This window comes from Aythya fuligula, chromosome 5 (assembly GCF_009819795.1).
Source record: "Aythya fuligula isolate bAytFul2 chromosome 5, bAytFul2.pri, whole genome shotgun sequence".
Taxonomy (NCBI): Eukaryota; Metazoa; Chordata; class Aves; order Anseriformes; family Anatidae; genus Aythya; species Aythya fuligula.
Window position 1 is genome coordinate 48,640,590 of NC_045563.1, and position 21,864 is coordinate 48,662,453.

The 21,864-nt window shown below is 38.2% G+C and overlaps 1 protein-coding gene across 1 annotated transcript; it reads left to right on the forward strand.

Annotated features, from left to right (window-relative positions):
• Positions 1-860: 860 nt before the first annotated feature.
• On the forward strand, positions 861-18,355 carry CAT (catalase). Its single transcript, XM_032188339.1, has 13 exons — positions 861-1,007; positions 5,279-5,450; positions 6,239-6,349; positions 7,806-7,936; positions 8,788-8,892; positions 9,766-9,891; positions 11,390-11,581; positions 12,597-12,749; positions 14,009-14,147; positions 15,652-15,782; positions 16,391-16,498; positions 17,189-17,275; positions 17,752-18,355. The coding sequence occupies exons 1-13, from the start codon at positions 942-944 to the stop codon at positions 17,815-17,817; spliced, it is 1,587 nt and encodes a 528-aa protein (XP_032044230.1). The 5' UTR covers positions 861-941; the 3' UTR covers positions 17,818-18,355.
• The last annotated feature ends 3,509 nt before the right edge of the window (positions 18,356-21,864 follow it).

The following is a 21,864-nucleotide window of genomic DNA, read 5'->3' on the forward strand; positions in this document are numbered from 1 at the left end:
GTTGCAGTACAAGGGACACAACTGCGTGCTGTGGTTTAGAAAGCTCAGCACGCAAGGGCTGTAGGAGCAGAACTGCAAGTGCCTGAGAGGAGGGCTGTATTTACCTCATTTATAAATATAACCCAGGGTGTTTTCTTGTTTGTAACAGCGGTGAAAGTGTTTTTTTTTTTTTTTTAGGTTACAACTTGAGGCGTCCGAAGAAATACTGTTTACAATTGGGCACACGTGAGTTATGAGTAATGTTAACTATCACCTACACCTCCTTTGAAGTACAGATGCAAGAATGAACATTTAACTATGCACCTGGGCACTTGGATTGTGCAACGCAAGCCTTTCTCCCGCTGCAATCCTTGCCTCACAAACTCCCCGAGTGCACTGCTTTTCCGTGCCCTTATCCTGCAACTTTCTTCGCTGCTGAGCAGCTTCTGCCCAGCTGGCAGCCTTGGACAGCTCTGACACCTCAAAAACGCGTGACAAAAATCGAGCTTACGCGCCGCGATGCGATTAATGACACGCGTTAGAGGCTGACCGAGGAGCGAGCCCTCAGCAGCCTCCAGCCTCCCCTCAGAGCACCAACGGTCACCGCCTCGCGCTCCCGCCCCGTCAGGGGAGGGGGAGCAAGGGAAGGGGGGAGGGGGGGGGGGGTCTCGCTTCTGTGATTGACACCCCTCTGAGCCACTCAGAGCTGGCTCTGCCAGCAGGGCGCGGGGCTATTGGTCGGGGCGGCGGGGGTGGGTGGGCGCAGCTCCGTGGAGGGGAGTGGGTGGCGTAGGCGCGGTGGCTGCCGCTACTCGCAGGCGCTGCGGGGTCACCTCGCTGCTGCCTCCTGCCTGGGAGCGAGCCCGGCCCCGCCCCACCGCCCGCCATTCCCTCCCTCCCTGCCTCCTGCCCGCCCGCTCGGTCTCTCGGTTTTTCTCTCGGGGGGCTCCGCAGCTCGCAAGATGGCTGACGGCCGCGACGTCGCCGCGGAGCAGCTGAAGCAGTGGCAGAGCCAGCGGGGCTCGCAGGTGCGCGGCGGCGGGGCCGTAACGGTCGCGGGGCGCCATGAGGGGAGAGGGGGCGCCCTGAGGGGGGCTGGTGACCAGGGGTGATGGCAGCGGGGGGTGGTTGCGGGTAGGACCGGGGCGGGAGGTTGGTGCAAGGCGTGGGGATGGGTAGTGGGCTGCAGAGCCCTCCTGCACAAGTAAATGCCCACAGAAATGCTTGTTTAAGCGTGTAAGCGCTGCGATGCCTGGTGTCGTGGCTCTTCAGAGCCGCCGTGTCAGGTTCCACTAGGTGTGTTGACAGGAACGCGTTTGGGGCATTAAATACCCTTTGTGCTGCTCATGCTGGCCAGCCGTCTCATAAAACACTATGGGCTGCTTCACTGAAGGGTTTTCTGAAGGGTTACTTCTTAAAAGAACAGTCCCCCCTGTTTGTAGTCGTTTTTCTTTTCTTGTTTTCACCAAAAAAGTACTGTATGAAGACTATTTCAGTGGTGAGATATGCCATATTCTGCCATATTTCACAGTTCACTCTTGGACTGTTGATGATATTATTTATATAGATGGCAGCTTAGCTTTTCTGTAGTGAAACAATATTTAAATATAGGCCAAGGTTAATTTGGAGACTGGGAGGTAGCACAGAGCCTGTGTTGCATAAGGAGTCATGAGACCTTCAGATAGAGAGTAGGGAAGGCTTATTAGAATTTTAAAGTGACTTATATAAGGTGCAAAGTATCAGTAATGCCTGGAAGTATGCACTTTGATGTATGGTGTTTACAACAGCTGTGACTAAAATTCTCCTGGCTTCGATTCCTGTGACAGTGGCTTTGAATCTGCATGTTCATCTCTTCAGGTTTTGGCTGTGTGCAGTTCCCAACCATATGAAAATACAGGCATCAAACTCAAAGCCAGGAGTAGTCTGAGGGTTCTTGTTGAAACTAACATGTTTCCTCCTCCTTCCTCACGTGGATGGACTTGTTTTGTGTGCCCTGCATGCCATTATCCTGAAACTAAGGGGAATATATCATACTGGTTGAAAAAGTGTTCGTACTTCTCATGCCAACATTGGAAAGAACATCTTAGAAAGTTTTCCTATACAAGAGACTTTACAGCTACAAAACTCTTCACTAAAATGTTTTTGATATGCTTTGTTTCAGAAAGATGTATTTTTAGATATTGTTTCTAGCAGTCTTATATGCTAATGTTGTGGAAGAAATAGGTTTTTGGGCAACAATGTAGCTTGTTCATTTGAAAAAGGCTGCATTTACCAGCCTTTGTACTTTGTTGCATATATAGTTTTTAACTAACATGCAGCGTTTTTTTCCTTCAGGTACTTATGCTGAAGGTATTATAAAACCTTCAAAAGGTTTTATGGGCAAATCAAAAACTCCTCTTTAAAACTAAGGATACATGGTGGGTTTTTCCTGCTGTCTGTCCCTTACCAAGGGCTTTTGAGGGCTTTGCTGAGCAGCAGGTCACGGGAGTAGGTTTATGTGTTATAGTCCTACCCCTGTATGGTTAAACCTACTGGGCTTCTCAGAATCTGTAAACAATTCCAGATGAGCAGGGTAGCTCTCCATGACTTCTCTGTGCCTCAGTGGACTGGGTGGAGCTAGGTAGCTGCTCCACAAGGACATAAATATCAGTGACTTTAGAATCCCACTCTGTGGGCTGCAGGGGGGTGTAACAGGGACTGCAGAGGAGATGTGTTGTGTTAGAAATCCACAATCCAATCACCAAGTTTGCTTCTTTTTGAATTGTAGTATGCAGAATTTACAAATGGTGTTTGAGCTGTGCACAGGGTTTGTATGTTGCAGTGCCACAGGCTGCTGTGGAGTGAGGATGCAGTGGAAGTCTCTGTATGTGTGGAACATGTAGGAAGGATGGACATGTCTAATGAATGGGAGTACAAGAAATGTGGAGAGACAGATACAGAAGCTTAGGATGCCATCGGTGGGATCTTTTTTTTTTCTCACATTACAAAGAGCTTGCTCGTCTTGTATTGATGACTGTCATACTCATATATAAAAAAAAAAAAAAAAGAATTTATGCTTGGTAAAATAAATGAATATTGTTTTTTAGCTTTTAGAAATGTGAAAACTTTAATCAGCAAAAATGATGAAAATCAAAGAAAAAGTGCAGGAATTGGATTTTTAAAAAGTGTTTACCTAAGCAAAAAAAACTTTCTTGACTAAAAAGTTGAATTTAAAAAACAAGTTTTAAAAGTTGAGTGTATAATCCTCTTATACCGTGACAAATTTTTGGTCTCACCTGTGGACATGTGTTTATTAGAATACTATTTTGAGATGTTAAGCCTTTAGCATAACTAAGAATGAGAACTTTCAGTTCCATCTGCCCTGGTGACTGCTCAAAGTGAGCAGTGAAATCATTTTCTTTGGCCCATTTAAAACTGAACATAATATAAGGCAGGCAGAAGAGAAGCAGGGGAAAGAGTATTGAGAACAGCTTCCACTTCTCTTTATTTCCATTGACAAACTCTAGATAATATTTTCATTGAAGTAAAAGTTTCTTTAACTTGAGAGTACTCTAAATAAAGCTTAAATGGCAACTTTGTAAGTTTCCGAACATCTGTAATGTTCCTGTTTGTAACTGTTTGAATGTTTGTAACATTCTTTAAAGTTTGTATCAACTGCAATGTAGGTTAGCATTTCAAATGTCCTGAAGTAGTCTAGGAATTGAATATATGCTTATAGCTAATGAATTAGTGAATGAAGAATAAAGAACCTGGTTATTTTGTGATTTCAAGTCAGTTAGCACATGCTGCATATTAGTAAGAACACGTTGGAAATGCAGTTATCCTGTCAAACGTCTTTTATGTGGTTATTCATGTACCAGTGCTAAACAAAGGCAAATGACTCCTCCTGCGTGCTTCACCTCACCCAGAGCTCTGGGTGTAGATGCGAGTAATTGTTCTGCCCCTGTCTCTGAGCTGTCTCTTGGGAAGTATCTGGAGGCTAGTTGGGTGCAGCATACTCTTCCATGAGTTACAGGCTGGAATTTTGCCTGTTCAGTGATAGGATTAAAACACTTCAGGAAAAATGTGGATTGTCAGGATAAAGTTGGAACCCATGAACTCACTGATAGTAGTAAATGCCTCATCAAGGGTTACTTTGTTCATCCCATCCCTTTTCATTAACGAAACTGTAAAAGGGAGGGGATGAGTGGGTTTGTCCTGGTGCATTTCCCATGGTTCAGTTACGTGGATGCTTCTGGCAGAAAAGGGTGGGACGATACTGGTATCCTATGTGGATACATGCCAGTTTAGTGCAATGTATAAATGTGGATTTGGTGTTAAATAGCCATGGTCTGACTCAAATATTTGAGCTCAAATATCTGTTGCAAGTTCTTTGCTTATTCTTTTCTTGCCAACTTGAATTCTGTTCAATATCCTTGATCAACGCTGCCCCTGCTCCCAACAGTTAATAGATGTGCCCCAGGGACAAACCTGATGTCTGCCACCATCAGGTCTCTGGAGCTGATGGACTTTTGCTTGCTATGTTTTATGCAGTACTCAGCAAAATGGATCTGTCACCTTGTAGGGGAGTATGAATGTAGATGTGATGCAGATAAATTCTTCTCTGCTGGATTTTTTTTTTTTTTTTAAGGGAAGTGGGAGGACACTAGTTAAATAACGCTACAGAATTCTAGCAGTGAAGTGATCTTGGGGTGTCTCTCATCTTTGGGTACAGGGTCACTCCCACTGCACAAAGATGCTGCACTTGGAAGGAGCCTACAAGAATGGTTAACTTAGATGTGGTATGGAAGGGTGGGGCAAACATTGAATATGGGCTATTTCAGGCAATTCCTTTAAAAAGACAGTTCTGGTTTCCTGTCCTTTTGACAGATAACTTACAGTAGGGCTTCTGATAATCCTCTTCCTTCAATCACTCCAGGTTTGAATCTGGAGTGATTCCCTGGGTGTTCCTGCTTATGTCATTATCACAACTCTTTCAGACTAATGATGGTAGTAATGTGTGCCTTCTAGTCATTGCTGTGACTTCATATTTTCTTGAAGCAAGGTAAAGTCTTAACAAAATTTCTGAACCATTGAAAACATTTCGTGGTTATCTATGACATTAACTGCTGTTCTTAAGTAGCCTCAGACGTAGGACTGTGCTGATGCAGCTGTGCCTCTAATTTCTGTAACAATTTCCAGAATCTTATGCTGTTTTCTAATGTACTTTCATATGTGATACAACTGTTGACCAGGTATGGGTGTTATGTGGCTTAGAGGATTTTTGGCTTCTGGTGTTGATACTGACTTCCTCTTTCAGAGGCCAGATGTCTTGACCACTGGAGCTGGGAACCCAATTGGGGATAAGCTTAATCTTATGACAGTAGGGCCCCGTGGTCCTCTTCTGGTTCAAGATGTTGTTTTCACTGATGAGATGGCTCATTTTGACAGAGAGAGAATTCCTGAAAGAGTTGTGCATGCAAAAGGAGCAGGTATGTTTCATTAATACTTATTTGTGTTTTTCTTCATGCAGCACTAGGCTTTAAAAATCTTTGAGATAACCAATTGTTATAGATGCGTCGCATTACAATATAATCTATGATCTAGTTATACTAATAACAGTAAGAACAGGAATTAAAGCCTAGTTTAGAACCACTTGTAGTATCTTTGACCTGAAGGTAGATGGATCAAGTATGTGAAGCTTAAAGTGACTTTTTACATTTTATTTTTTTTTTTTTTATAATTCAGTTTTAACATCTGCCTGTACCTTCATAGTTGTGGAACTGGCATCTGTTTTGTTACATATAGCTTATAAACTATGGACTGAATCTTATTGTAATGTGAGTGTATACAGAAAAATTCCTCTGTGGGAGTAAAAGTAACTGTGTTGCTTCATCTGGTTTAAAGATGGACTGACAGTGCTGCAACGCATGCCAGGATTGAAGAAATACATGTCTTGCTCAGAGATAAATATGTAAACTCTTGGCAGAAAAGCACTCAGAGTTACTGTTTATTTTGTAGAGCAGAAGTAAGGCCTGTATTGCTGCCAGGAACTGTTAACGATGTGTTCAGGATGGGGAGGGGGAAATGCTGTGCAAGCAGTATGTAGTGTGTGATATAAACTTTGTTCTCGGGTGATTTAGTGCATAGATTTAAACTGGTGTATTTCCATGATTTCTTTTGGTTTTATGATGTTCAAGCAGGCAGCACTGAATAATGTGCTTTGCGAGTGACAGGAAAGTATCCTGATAATCTGATATTTCTAAATGCTTTTTTTCAGGTGCTTTTGGCTATTTTGAAGTAACTCATGATATTACGAAGTATTGTAAGGCAAAAGTGTTTGAACACATTGGAAAAAGAACACCAATTGCTATACGGTTCTCAACTGTTGGTAAGGCTCTGAAGTTATTGTGTATCTTCTTACATGGGTACTAATAGTTAACACTGATATTGATATGTTTGCATTACAGAGCACTGAAATTGAACTTCAGATATTTTGAAATATTATGGCACCTAATTCCTCTTCTGTCAATTTCATTTAATTTTTAAGACCTTAATGATAAGCAGGGTCTGTGCCTTCTGGCAAGAACCCACTGTAGGTACTTCTGTTGGTACTTTCTCCCTTACAATGTGGAAGAAAGAAATGGTAGTCTGCTATTTTTGGTTGTGATGGAAAGCTTACTTTGTTTCTGGATGGATCATAAAAACGAACTTGCATACTGCAGTTCTACACTTGAAATTTGAAGGCTTGAAATCTTCTGCTGTATTAATGACTTTGAGATGAGTGGTGTGGAAAATAAACTCTAGGCAAATAATAATCTTCTCTAAACAAAATCTTCTTTCTTTTTCTAAAGAGCTGAATGAATGAATTTACAATCTTAAATGATATTAGGTAAAACGTGCATTATAAGAAATACCTTATACCTGATAGAAAAATGACCTTTAAAAAGGTATGTTACTATTTTATGTTTAAAAAAAATCTAATGAGAATTTAGTTCTGGAAAATTGTCTTGGAGAAAAGGGAAGGGGAGGAAGAGGACAAAGCTCAAGTAGCTGCTGTTTTTGGCCTACTAGCCTTTACTGTCACCAAAACTCAGGTGCTCATGGAATGTCCTCTGGGGGTTGGGGTAAAAAGCACACAGCTGAGCTTGATGAGCAAACTGTGCTAAAGAGGTATGTTGCACTGTTACCTTTCCTTTCCCTGCTATGTTTAAACATGTTTCTTCCTAGTTATTTCATAGTAAACAATGATTTTCCAAGAGAGATTGAGTGTCTTAATTATTTCAACATGCTGACTAGCATTAACTGTTTCTGAATACATCTAGAATGCTTTTGATCAGGTATCGTGGTGGATGCTTTTGCTGTGGTGTAATCTACCCACTGAAAGGATTGTTTTGGGTAAAGCTGGGGGGTAATTAGAAGCATTGCAACTCTTCTATGAGTTGCATACACTACTTAGATTGCTACCTTCCAAACGAGAGCTTTCACAATGGGATTTAATACACAAGCTAATATACTTTTTGCCAATTCAGCCTTATCTGATGTCTGTTAGTGATAAAGCAAACAAGTACATCCACTCAAACCAATAAAGACTAGAATTTGCATCAACTATGGCCTGCATGCTTGGGTGGGTGTCTATTTACACTTTGGAAGCTTCAGGCACTGTCTGAAGTATTATGGTAAATATAACAAATTCCATAGTAAAGAAGAGACTTTAATTTAAAAAAAAAAAAAAATCAAAGCCAAACACTCTCAGGATCTTATGGCATATTCTAAAGTTCCATAGTTTTATGCTTAGAATTGGTTTCATACTGTAACACTTGTATACATTCTTATGTTTCTTCAAGCTGGAGAATCTGGGTCAGCTGATACAGTTCGTGACCCTCGAGGCTTTGCAATGAAATTCTATACAGAAGAGGGTAACTGGGATCTTGTGGGAAACAATACTCCTATCTTCTTTATTCGGGATGCAATGTTGGTAAGTATGTACCAAAGACAATGGTACTTCGTGAAAGAGTCCAAAGGCTTGTTCACATCTTATTCTTGCTTCACTGAGAAGCAAAATTCCATGTTTTGACATGCTTACTCTATCCATTGGATGTTCCAATAGTTTTTGATTTGATAAGGTGGTATTTAAAAAAAAAACTTCAATAAGAGATAAAGCTTGATTACTTATGTTGGTACTTTGATACCACACGTGCTTAGCTGTTTGCTTTTGCACATGTCCCTGCATAATAGCCATCAGGTAAATAATTGTGATTTTAACCCTCAAGTCATTTCAGCTTCACTGGTGTTAGAAATAGCTATTTACTCTGTAGATGTCTTAAATTTCAAGGCTATTCGAAGGAAAGCTGAAAAGCTTCTTATAAATTCTTTTGTATTAAATCTGATTATTTGTGTAAGTTTAACTGTACTTTGTAAGAAGAGGGGACTTTCCTAAGAATAGAGTTGTTCTGTATGACTTAAATTGATATTTTATAATATTATATTTTATATCTCTGTATTCATTTTGGAGTTAAATATCCAATAGTTTATATGAAATCTGAGTACTTGCCTTATTTTATTAGGCAGAAGTTGAAAGCATTGTCTGGCTCTGAGCATCCTGTTTATCATAATTGTAAATATTTTGCTTTTAGAGTCAAATCAGTGAAGTTATGGTAATTGAAAAACTTTCTCATCTTTCACTGTCTTGTTCCTTTTGTAGATAAAAATGTATTAGGAAAAAAACCCTGTACATCTTATTCAGTACCAGAAGTTGCTTAGCATATCCTGTATGACTTGCAAAATGAAGTTAAACTTTTTTTCCCTCCCCTCCCCCTGACAAATTAGTTTCCATCCTTCATCCATAGCCAAAAGAGGAACCCTCAGACTCATTTGAAGGACGCAGATATGGTATGGGACTTTTGGAGTCTTCGCCCTGAGTCTTTGCATCAGGTAAGGTTCTCTTGAATATCATGGCAACATAAGTTTTTAACTGAAACTGCTTTATCTGGATCCAATGTAATCTTTTAAGAACTCTAAAGGTCAGAGGCCTACTATAGCTTTAATGCTTTTAATCTTGACATGTTTTTATGTTTTTCTAGTTTTGCCTTTTCTTTTATAGACTATGAAATAGACAGGATTTTTGTTTCCATAATCATATTTTACATAGAGGTAAAGGGGAAGTTAGTGGACTTTCTTAGTATTAAAGTAGTGAGAATATCGATCGTCAGCAAACTGTATATTAACATTATGTATAGAGAAGAATGTTATACCAAAAGAAGCAAATACAAAATTCAGTATATGTATCCTTTTGAAAAAGAAAATGGATTAATCTGAGAGCCTTTCAGTTACTACTGCTTGGGAAGTGGTATCACAAGTATTGTTTGTGGTAATAAGCCTAAAGGAAGCTGCATTTGGAATAGCTTTGAATGGTGGTATGTTTATTGCTTGAGAAATCAGTTATTCAGGACTTCGCATTTCAGATGTTTTTTAAAACCTGTTGAAAATTGTATATTTAAATTATCCATGCTTATCTGCCCTGTGCTTATAGGGAGAATGATAACATTAATGTGCAATATTAACCTAAAGATAACGAATATTTCATGTGGCCATACTTCTTCACACAAGTTCAATTCACATCCTTGTATGTGGAAAGTCTAAGCAGTCTTAGTTTAAGTCTTAGAACCTTAAACTATAACATCCTAGAATATTTTCTCTCGTTAAGATGACTTCCAGTGATGCAGATGAATTTAAGTGACCTTTGACTCAAGTGGTCCTTTATTTGTACTGTTGAACGAGCAAATGTTGTTGGGTTCTTCTCTTTAGGTGTCTTTCTTGTTTAGTGACCGTGGTATTCCTGATGGATATCGCCATATGAATGGATATGGATCACATACTTTTAAACTGATTAATGCTAGTGGGAAAGCAGTTTATTGCAAGTTTCATGTGAAGGTATGTTCTTCTCCAGTTATGTCTTGGAAAGATATGTCATACTGAATTTAAAAAAATAACGAAGGTTGTCTGAATGTTCTGTAGTTAATTTTTAGTTCAGAAAACATTTATTCATGCATAGACCAAATGTAAATGGTGTATGTTTTTCATCAGTTGCATACATCTAATGAATGAAGGATGTTCCTGTTTAGGAATGTTTTAATGTATGTGATATGTTCATGGCTACAGCGTAGTTCAGATTCAACAGCTGTTTCTTCAGGTAAAAATTCTCTGTCTGGCTCTGGTTATTGTTCCTGTTAGCATTCTGTATATGAGTCACACTGATACAGTATTTCCAAGTTGTATGTGAGTCAAGCAATATAATCCTCACTTCCTAAGAGCTCTGTGGCTGAAACTTACAGAACTTTTATGACTTTGTCAGAACGTACTTGGTAGTACATCTTGCTTGGAAACAACTTCCCATCAGTTTTAAAGACAACACAGATTCTTACTTTGTTAGATGTTAGTAGAGGCTGGACACACCTTTGGAGCAAGACTTGAGAAACCATTATGTTAAACCAAGAAGGATTGCATAGCAGCTTTTACCTTTTGAGGTGTCAGAAGCTTATAAAAATGAGACTTCAGTGCTAAAAGTGTCAGAAATTAAGGGGAAGGAGAAAAAAGTTTAAAAATTATAGATCATGTAGGATGTTCAGCATTGAAGGTGGCCACCCTTTTATCAGTTTGTGTTGGCATGTGGTCTATAGGAAGGGATGGGATGGTAAGATAGTAAAGGAATACTCTGTCTGTAAAGGGAAACATCTCTATTTGATGTGCTGTATCATATTTTTGTTCTGTAGTATAGTATTACATTTATTTCACAGAATCAGAATGGTTTGGGTTGGAAGGGACCTTAAAGATCACTGAACTCCAATCCCCTCTTCCCCCTTCCACCATGGACAGGGACACCTTCAACTAGACCAGGTTGCTCAAAGCCCCATCCAACCTGGCCTTAAACACATTCAACTTACCTGGGCAACCTGTTCCAGTGCCTTTATCACCTTTCATGCTAAAGAATTTTTCTTATCGAAATTAAATCTACCCTTTTTTAGTTTATCTCCCCAGCTTTCTTGTGGGCTCTTGTTTAGATACTAAGAGGCCACTATATGATCTCCCTGCAGCCTTCTCTTTTCCAGGCTGAACAACCCCAACTCTGTCTGTCCTTGTAACAGAGGGGTTCCAGCCGTTTGATCATCTTTGTGGCCCTCATCTGGACTTGTTCTAATTTGCGCTTTATCATAGAACTAACTTTTATTTGGAAAGCAGCTGTTGAATGTAATGTGTACTACTGAATGTACTCTGAACCTAAATTGCTGGGGATTAGGAGATGGACAATCATGCTCTTAAATCTTGAGTCTTGTTAAAAACATGTTTTTGTGTGGTTTTTTTTTTTTTTTTTTTTTTTTTTTTTTGTAATTTCTGCATTTATAACTGGTTCTATTTCTCTCATTGCTTTTAGACTGATCAGGGCATCAAAAATCTTTCTGTTGAGGAAGCAGGAAGGCTGGCTTCTACTGATCCTGATTATGGAATACGTGATCTTTACAATGCCATAGCCCATGGCAACTACCCATCCTGGTCTTTCTACATTCAAGTTATGACATTTGAAGAAGCAGAGAAGTTTCCATTTAATCCTTTTGATTTAACTAAGGTATATCTGCTACAACTGTGAATATTTTATTTCAGCTTGTTTAAGAGGTCATGAGATGAAAACTTAGGAAATGCCGGAAACAAGCTTATCCATAAATAAAGCAAACAGGTTCCACAGAGTAGCACTGTTTAGGGTCCAGTTCTTATGACTACAGTTGGTCTGTCCCTTTTATTCCTATCACTTCATTTTTTTTTTTTTTAAGTGTGCTGTTTATTACATGGTCAGGATGAGTCAGAAATTCCAGAGATGAAATCATATACCTGTAAAACATATTGGGGTGTGGGATGGGGGGGAATATGTCCAGTTACTGAATTTTGAGTGCTGGGTATTTAATCCAGAAAGCTGGAAATCAGATCAAATTCCTGTGGTATAGTGTAAAATCTGATGTTGTTCTTCCTTGGAGAAATATGTTTAGGGCTTGATTTGGGCTTGTAGATTACAACTGTACTGCATTTCAAAAGTCTGATCTCAGATCATAGTCACACCCTGAGCTAGCTAGTTTTGAATGTTGTTGATCATGTAGTTTCTGATCTTGGTCTCATCTTTTGTCAGATTTCTATTTGCTATTCCAAAGAATGGCATGCTGAAAGACTAACAGACTTGTATTTTTTTCCTCAAATATTGCTCCCCTGAAATGGCCAAATAATTTTGACCTTGAAAGTTTAGGCCAAGAGGAGAAAGAAAAGGCTAGTTAAGCTGGTTATATTTTGTAGTAGCCGAAAACAATCATGCTACCAGTTCCACCTACAATATTGCATTCCTAGGCATCTCTTCAAGTGCCTGTGGGTATTTTATTTAAGTAGTCAAGTGCTGAGATTATGCTGTGATGAAATAAGTTGCATGAATACTCTGAATTGCAAAAGACTTGGACGTTCCTCAACATTTATTAGCAAAATAGAAATGACTTCAGTAATGTATTCTCTCAATTGAGACTATTAGGTAGCTCTTGCCTGTTTTATTATTTAAGCTACATAATACAACATTTATTTTAATGCATGTGTTTAATGTCTTATAGATCTGGCCACATGGTGACTACCCTCTCATTCCTGTGGGAAAGCTTGTTTTGAACAGGAATCCTGTCAATTACTTTGCAGAGGTAGAACAGATGGCATATGATCCAAACAACATGCCACCTGGTATTGAACCTAGCCCTGATAAGATGCTGCAGGTAAACTATGGTCAGAATCTCGTATTTCCTTGTTTATGGAAGTATTGCTATCACTGTTTTGTAGAATCATAGAATGGTTTGGGTTGGAAGGGACCTTAAAGACCATCTCATTACAGTCCCCTTGCCATGGGCAGGGACACCTTCCACTAGACCAGGTTGCTCAAAGCCTCATCCAACCTGGCCTTAAATGCTTCCAGGGATGGGGCATCCACAACCTCTCTGGGCAACCTCTTCCAGTGCCTCATCACTCTTATAAAGCCATTACCCCTTGTCCTCTTGCTGCTTACCCTTGTAAAAAGTTCCTCTCCAGCTTTCTTGTAGACACTTTTAGGTACTGGAAGGCCACTATAAGGTGTCCCTGCAGCCTTCTTTTCTCCAGGCTGAGCAACCCCAACTCCCTCAGCCTTTCTTCTTAGAAGAGGTGCTCCAGCACTCTCTTCCAGTGTTGTGGCCCTCCTCTGGAATCACTCCAGTGGGTCCGTGACTTTCTTGTGTTGAGGACCTAAGTGCAGGCTGCAGTACTCCAGGTGGGGTCTCATGAGAGTAGAGTGGAAGGGGAGAATCACCTCCCTCAAACTGCTGGCCATTCTTCTTTTGATGCAGCCCAGTATATGGCTGGCTTTCCGGGCTGTAAGCACACATTGAGAAGCCCAACGTGAGCCAGCATCAATCAACACCCTTCGATAAGCCCTTCTCCTTAGGGCTGCTCTTAATCCATTCTCGGCCCAGCCTGTATTTGTTCTTGAGATTGCCCTGATTCAGGTGCACAACCTTGCACTTGGTCTTGTTGAACTTCACGATGCTTACACGAGCCCACTTACCAAGCCTGTTTCAGGTCCCTCTGGATGGCATCCCTTCCCTGCAGTGTGTTGACTGCATCACACAACTTGGTGTGGCGTCATTGGCAAATTTCCTGGGGGTGCACTCAATTCCACTCTCTGTGTTACTGGCAAAGATGTTAAACAGCACCAGTCCCAATATCAGTCCCTGAGAAATACCACTTGTCACTGGTCTCCACTTGAACGTTGAGCTGTTTACTGCAACTGTTTGTGATGTTCCTTATCTACTGAGTGGTCTATATGTTAAATTCGTATCTCTCCCACTTACAGACAAGGATGTCATGCAGGGCAGTGTCACTTGCTTTGTGCACATCCAAACTGTCATGGGCAAGGACACTTTGCACTAGACCATATTTCAGATGTAATAAATTTTTAAGTCTAAGGTTGAAAGAGATCTATTAATGTTATGCATTTTTTAAGGGTCGTCTTTTTGCGTATGCTGATACACATAGACATCGTCTGGGACCTAACTACCTACAAATTCCTGTGAATTGCCCCTTCAGAGCTCGTGTAGCCAATTATCAGAGGGATGGACCAATGTGCGTGACTGACAACCAAGGTATTAATGAAAATCCTTTTAAATATGATGATACTTGTACTGTTTCTTCTGTTCATAAGGGGATATAAAATGTTTGCTAAATAAATATTAATAGCCAAAAATTTTTACATGGTGAGGAACATTACATAAGCATATATATATATATATATATATAGACTACAGAATGCATTCTTTATTCTTACTTCTGCCTTGTATCAAATAATTGATAGTTCCTATCTGGGTTTTCAATTTGATATATATATAACTGTCACTTGTGATAAATACTCATTTGCAATTTGTGTATATATACATATATGTATACATACACCAATTATGTAAATATATAATGGCTCTATCTCTTGTATTACTTCAGAAAAGCAGAGTTTAGATATTTGTGTGGAGTAAACTCCACACAAAAAAACTCCTGTAAGAATGGAGTTTTACTTAGTTTTAAACAAAGTGAAGCTTAAGATATGTTTTTGAAAACTTACTGATAGGTCATCATCAGGGCACTTGCAGAATACCCCAAGTCAAATGAATTCAATTATGTCTCTAGCTTGTTCATTTAAGTATGTCTGGGAACATACTTGTTAAAAGGGACTTATTTCGAAAGTGCTGAAATACTAATTGTTTGAAATTCAGAAATATGCCTGACAACTGGTTTCATGGAACTTAATTGCTATTTTGTTTTTATGTATAGGCAAAAATCTGTTCTAACAAATAGAAGAGACTAAATCTGTTGAGAAGGCAAATACAGACTCATTAAAAAGTTGAAGTGCTTTGCTTTCTGACTTCCAAGAAACTGAAAGCCAGGAGTATAAATGTCAAGACTGGAATTTTAACTTTACCTCTATTACATGATATGTTCTGTCAGTGTTTGTCCAATAGTGTCTGATTTATACCTAAGCGTAAGCCAGTATACGCTTAAGCTATGCCTCATGCTGCAAACATGTATTCCTCCGGGCTATGGGTCCTAACGCTTCTTGAAGGAGGAGGCGGAAATACTTTAAAAAACAGGAACTTGAAAACGATTACTCCGATCCAAGAGCAGATTCAAAAAAAAAATAATTTAAGAAGCCTTGTAAGTTAATTGTGTTTAAAATACAGACCCTTACATAGTTCAATGTAACCCTATTTCAAATAAGCAGTTGGAAGTATATTTTTATATTGCCTTTGGACTAAAACTTGAATGACCTCCACAACTTCATTAAAATTCTGAGCAATGGTGTTTTGAAAATGGCCAGACCTCCTTATTTCTGAAACAAAGCCTGTTTTTTACCCAAAGACTTATGTAAATCCTGCTTGTAGTAAGTGCTTTTTTAAGCACTGTCTGAAAGATAGCTGATCTTGAGCTTTGGTCGACATATAATTGAGAACTGTTTTTAATAAAGTAAATTTTAATTGATTTTTTTTTAGGTTCTTTTAGGCGAAGTACACTTTCTCTTCTAAATTAACCTGAGATCTGATTTCTTTTCATCTGATTTCTTTTTTCCCCCTTCCATCCCTGTTTGTATTCACTTCTCAGGTGGTGCCCCAAACTATTATCCAAACAGTTTTACTGGTCCAGAAGATCAGCCTGTTGTGAAGGAGAGCCGCATGTGTATTTCAGGAGATGTGCAGCGTTTCAATAGTGCAAATGAAGATAATGTGTCTCAGGTATGATGTATGAGGCTTTTATGCTGCTTATTATAGAAGATGAGTGTATGGGCTGTCTAAAGAATACTAACAAGGAACATTCCATCACGGATCTTTTTGCTGAAGCATTTGGTCTAACCTGAAGTTCAGATACCATAGAACTTTGAAAGATCTCTGTATATTTTAATAATGATGAAAAACTGTCCTTTTGCTGACAGGGCAGTTAATCAACTCTTACCGACCTCTCTGCCGTCTATGTTTGAGCGTTGATATTTAGAGGTAGTGATTTTCAGTTTTCCTGCAACTGGTGTATGCAGATACTAAAACTAGAATTTACATGTAATATCATGATCATCAATTCGTGAATTGGAGCCCAACAGCATATTTGTTTTCACTAGTTAGATAATGAGTGATTTCAAACTTGAAATGAGTTGCTAGCAGGTTTGCTTGGAGAGGAAAAAAAACAAAAAAACAACTTGCCAATTGGCTGCCTTTGGAGTTGTATTTAAGTGTTGCCTGACTAGTAAGTGAAAGCTATTTTTTCAGTAATAATGAATTTTAAGTCCAAGTACTATGGACAGAATGGCTTAGTGTTCAATTTTCAAGATAAAACTGTTTCTATTTATAAGGTGCGAGATTTCTATATCAAAGTGCTGAAGGAGGATGAACGTCAAAGGCTGTGTAAAAATATTGCTGATCATCTTAAAGATGCTCAACTCTTCATTCAGAAGAGAGCTGTAAGTAGCCTAGATATTTTTTCTTTGCTCTTCTTTCCAGACTTCCATGCAGTGTAGCAACTTTTCATCAAAATATCAATATGCTCATGGAGAAGGTCAGGAATTCTAGATTTTCTTGTGCAGGAGTTATGAATACAGAACACTTACATGTGTGCATAGTTACAGGAATAAATGTAGAACATGTTAAAATGACTTTGCTGCTGGAAATAATGAGATTGCTGAACATCGGGGATGTCATTATATGTTTACCTTAGTACTTTAAAAATCAGATGACTGCCAGTAGTGTTAGGCCAAAGGTTGGACTAGATGATCTTGGAAGTCTCTTCCAAGCTAGATGATTCTGTGATGTTTGTCTACGGAGAAGGAAGAGAGCCAGTGTCAGGGAGGAACTGGAACTTTCCTGATTTAAAACAAAATTCCACTGGGAAAGACCTCTAAATTTGGCATTATAGAAACAGTGAGTCATTGTACTCATTGCTCCTTTCTGGCTGGTCAGATTCAAATGTTTTTTTTTTTTTTTTTTTTTTTTTTTTTTTTTTTTTTTTTTTTGGAAAAGTGTTTTCCTCCTCCTGTTCCTTGTATGTCCTGGTATAGACCATGGAATATGAAAAAAAAAAATAAAAAAAAAATTGAAGGGTATCTCATGGAGAGAAATCAAGTTCTTGTCTTGTTTTTTTTTTTCCTGTTAAGGTGAAAAACTTCACTGATGTTCATCCTGACTATGGTGCCCGTATTCAATCATTACTGGACAAATACAATGCTGAAAGTGGGAAAAAGGTATGTTAATGACTTGCGTAGTTGAATTTTCATGGGTTGGATTTTTTCATTTCTTCCATAACTCCACCGAAGTGAGAGATCAGTTTTGATCTACATTTGATTTAAATCGGAGGAATTAATGCATGTGGTATCTAAAAAATGTGGAAGCATCACTCCTAACTACATTAAACATATCTTAACCAGTGATATAAGATAATCTTGTTTTAGTTGTTTCTTAAAGGTACTGGAAGATAACTGTAAGTGCAATGCAGGCTGTTCAGGTTGATCCTTAGACCAAATCATCTATTTTCTGTACTCTTAAAAAAAATATATATATATATATATATATATACACACACTTATTTGAGACTCGCCTAGATGCTGTGCTTGCTACATAGAATAACAAAATTGCTGCTATAAGTACGCAATTCTTTCTGAAGTGACTTATGACTACTTTCTGTGGAACTTGTTCTGAATATTTCTCTTATCATTTTTAGGATGTAATTAAGACGTACACACAAGCCACTTCTCGCATGTCTGCCAAAGAAAGATCCAACTTGTAAAGTGTGCTACAGAGATTTACCCTATGAATCTTGTTTCCACATGACTGCAGGACAACTTGTTGAACATGTTAATGAATGTAGCAGACTTCTGCACAAATACAGCAGTATTTTACAGGCTTGATTTATTAAGCTTTCAAGTGCCTGTATCTGTACTGAAAACAGTAAGTTACACTAGCTAACAATCCTAGTGCCTTTCAACACTAGTGCTTTACTGCTTGCTAACAATATAAAGTGTCTTCAAGGAAACTTATTAAGAAGTTTTTCTAGAAGGAAACATAAGTTTAATCAAAGTGTTTCTTTATTTTATAACTACTCTAGCTAAATCGCACAACGGAACTTGTCTAATGATACTGTGATTATCCTTGTGGATGAACTTGTTCACATTAAAAAGCTGATACTGCTTAGTATTGCTAATAAAATAGTTACCTGTAGGTATTTGTAGACACTTTGAGTTTAATTTTTGCCTTCCAGAAGGAAAGTACATATGCAGTAATTCTACTAAAACTGGTTCTTTCTCATTCATTATAAAAAAAAAAAATAAAATAAAAATGAAGCTGAATAGGAAGTTGATCCTAACTGAAGTTAATCTCAACATATGTAAGTTTTATTCCTAATAATACTTTAAGGTAATAAATCCATGCATATTAGTGCTGGGTCAGAGATCACCATCTCCCTTGGATCATTTGAGGTAGATATTTTTCTAATTGTATATGTTTTACAACAAAACTGATTTACATCTTACAAGTCCTTGGGGTGGAGGGGATGCGGAAGTGTCCTTCCTAGTTTACAGGAATTTAAATAGAGAGACTAATCTAATAAAAACTATTCCCAATAGCTTTTGAAATTGTTACTAGTATAATCTGATGTTGCTATTTGTCAAACCCCAGGGTTGTTTTTCAGAATTAAGCATTAACTGCAATTGTATGTTTGTTTAAATGTGCATGTATCTATGGATAGATATAGGTATAAAACCTGATTTTAGATGTCAGAATTTTGTCTACTGCTTGTAAACTAATTAATTGGTACAAAAAAAAAAATTGGAAACCTTTGAACTATAAAGTAATCACTCTTGGATCCAAAGGTGTTTCTTTAGCTTAGAGATACTTTTTGTCTACAATCTTGGAGTATAATCTTTAATAATGTCTTATGAACCAATGAAAAATTAATGTTTATATTAGAATTTAAAGTTCAGAGTGCAGTTAAATGATAATTATGTAATTTCTGGTCTTATCTCACTTGAATATGTATGGTGTTAGCCTAAGGAAGTACGCTGTCGGCATCTGAATGCTTTACCATATGTGCATAAAACAAAGCCAAGGCTTAAGCTATTGTTTTATAAGGGTTGAAATCCCACCGAGTTTTTTCCTCAATTATTTGGAAAGTGTTTCCGAGTTATGGGATAACTAGTGTTCAAGCTAACTATTGCAGTTTAGAACAAAAATCCGTCCTACCCATTACATGTTGAAGTTAGTCCTAACAGTCCAAGAAATGTTTCTGAACTGTGCTCAGTAGGATCAGGCAATCTGCCATGCATCTAAAATCCTGGCAAGTTTTAATAACTACTTTGCCTGTTAATTTTCCCTCTTCCTTTGCCAAAGAGAAAGATCAGTGCACATGTGTAACTGGTCCAGATTCTAGTTATACAGCATTACTTCCTTTTCCTTTCCTTGTTTGTCTGCTAATGTTGCTTTACTAGCATTCACATTGGAAGAAGCATGATGATACAAAGGATTTCAGAGCCCAGCTAATAGATCTTAAGCAAGTATGTCAACTTCAATTCATAAAATCAAAATTTGATTCTTCTGAGGATCTATCTTGAGTTGTATTTTGAATAGGTATACTTCTTGATTCAACTTTCAAGTATGGGTTCACGTTATGAGAACTGATAGCAGATTTTTATTAAAAAGTTGTTAATGCTTTCACTAAATAGAAACATAGAAAGCTGTTAGAATGCTGTCTACTGATCTGTTGTGAAAAGCCATCTGTGATGCAGTAAAATAAAATAAAATATCAGTTTATTTTACCCTATTTGCCTGATCAGGCTGGTGGGAGCTGGAAGAGCTGTGTGGATTGGTGGGAGTATTTCTCTGGCAGATGGAATCCTAATGAGTCTCGGAAAAGAGTAAGCAAGACTTAATCTTTAATTTTGGTGGTCTCTGCTGAATGGATAATACTGTCTTTCTCTTATTTCTGAAATAAAACAATTTAAACAACTCTGGGCTACATGTTGTCTTTTTTTGTGAGCATGTCTTCAATTTATTTTGATCTAGCAAGTTCATGCCTTCATTTGTGTGGTTTCCTTGTGCAGAAGCTGTTGAAGTTTTTGGGGAACTGGTGTTTATTTCAGAACACAAGCTATTTAGACTGCACAGACACTGATGGCATACAAAGGCCTTGGTCTCAAGGCTGACACTGGGAATTAATGGGGGAGGAGAGGGAGTGGCAGTGTCTTAAGTTTTTCTGTTCAGCTTTAGCATGGCAAAACTCCTGTTCAGAACTTCATTTAAAACTTGCGGAGTCTTCAGAAGAGTGCTGCTCAAATCTCTGATACAGCAGTGCCTGGGACCATGTACCATATGAATGGGAAAAAGCTGCTTTCCTACTACAATGTGAGTTTTGTTCATGATAACGTTTCTTAATGTTCTTAAGCTTCTAGTTGCTAACCAATTTTCTGTTATTTTCATTTAAAATCTTCAGTTGCAATTTGCAGAATTGTCAGAAGTTCATCCAGTTTTTCACTGTTCAAAAATTCTATTGAAGGAGAGTTATTTGTAGTTCATATAGTACCCAAATAAGTTATATTACCCAGAAGTTCAGTTTATTGCAGTTGCTTGCCTCACCCTCCCCCCCCAGCTCTACTTTTTGCTTTACAGGCAAGGAACAGTGTGCCTCATGCCTCATTGCATGTTGTAAAGTAATATTTACAAAATAATGGCTAATGACACATACTGACGATGTTGTAGAAAGGGCATTGTGACACAGGATTTGTGGAGGTTTTAATAGAATGTTTAACACAAACACTATTTTTAATTTTACTGATATGGGCAGATAACCTTTATCTGGACAATATCACTAATTCTACTGTAAATTGTACTAGTTTAGGGTAGAGGCTAGGCTGAAGAAACTTGAATGCTGTTAAGTCAGAGTAACACTAAACTCCAGGTGAAGAAGAATGAGGAAACATCTTCCACAGTAATAATGAAATGATGTAGAATGGGTTAGTCAGTTAGTATGTACCTTCTGCGGCTGTCTTTTGTTTTAATTCAAATGGTGTGGTTGCACTTAAGGTTGACCACTTTGTGCTTATAAGCTGATCGTGACAGTTATTACAAAGTAAAATCTTGTTTTTAAAGGGGGGTATAGGCAACACTGGAAGGATAAGATGCTGTTTTTCAAGCAAAGTAATAAAATCCAGTTATGGCTATGTATTATGAGAATTAAGAGTGTTACGTGACTTGACACAATCTCACTTATGTTTTGACTGTTCTGCTCTAGTAAAATCAAATACTTGTTCAGTAGGTTGTTGCAATAAAATTTACGGTTACGTGTTAGAGAATTGCTCAACCTCTTCCAATTATTTTTTTAGATGTGTATCTGTAATAGTACAAAGAATTTGAAATGTGTGTTTTGAAAACTAAAGCTTCTTCAGGAGTATGTCTTCTCATTTCCCTTTATTCCTAGACTGTTTTCTGAAGTGTTAGGACTTGTCAAAGAACATAGCAGATTCCATTATTGCAGTGTGTTTGTTGAAGTAGGCTGTAGCAAGAGATGAGTGAGTATACGGAATTACTACATCTTCTCTGGGGAAAAGTGTAAGGTAGGTTTGGATCAGATAGTTATTGCCTCAAGTACACTGCAAAAATTAAGACCTGAATTCCTTTCTTGAACCAGCTAGCTCCATGTCTGGTGAAAGCCAGTCATGGTAACTGTCTACTAAGCAGTGTGTAGGTAACCATGACTTAGCATCCATAAAATCAGTCGTGCTGAATTGCCAAATAATGCTATATGTATACTCATCTTGGAGAAAAAGGCTGTTTGAATACTTGA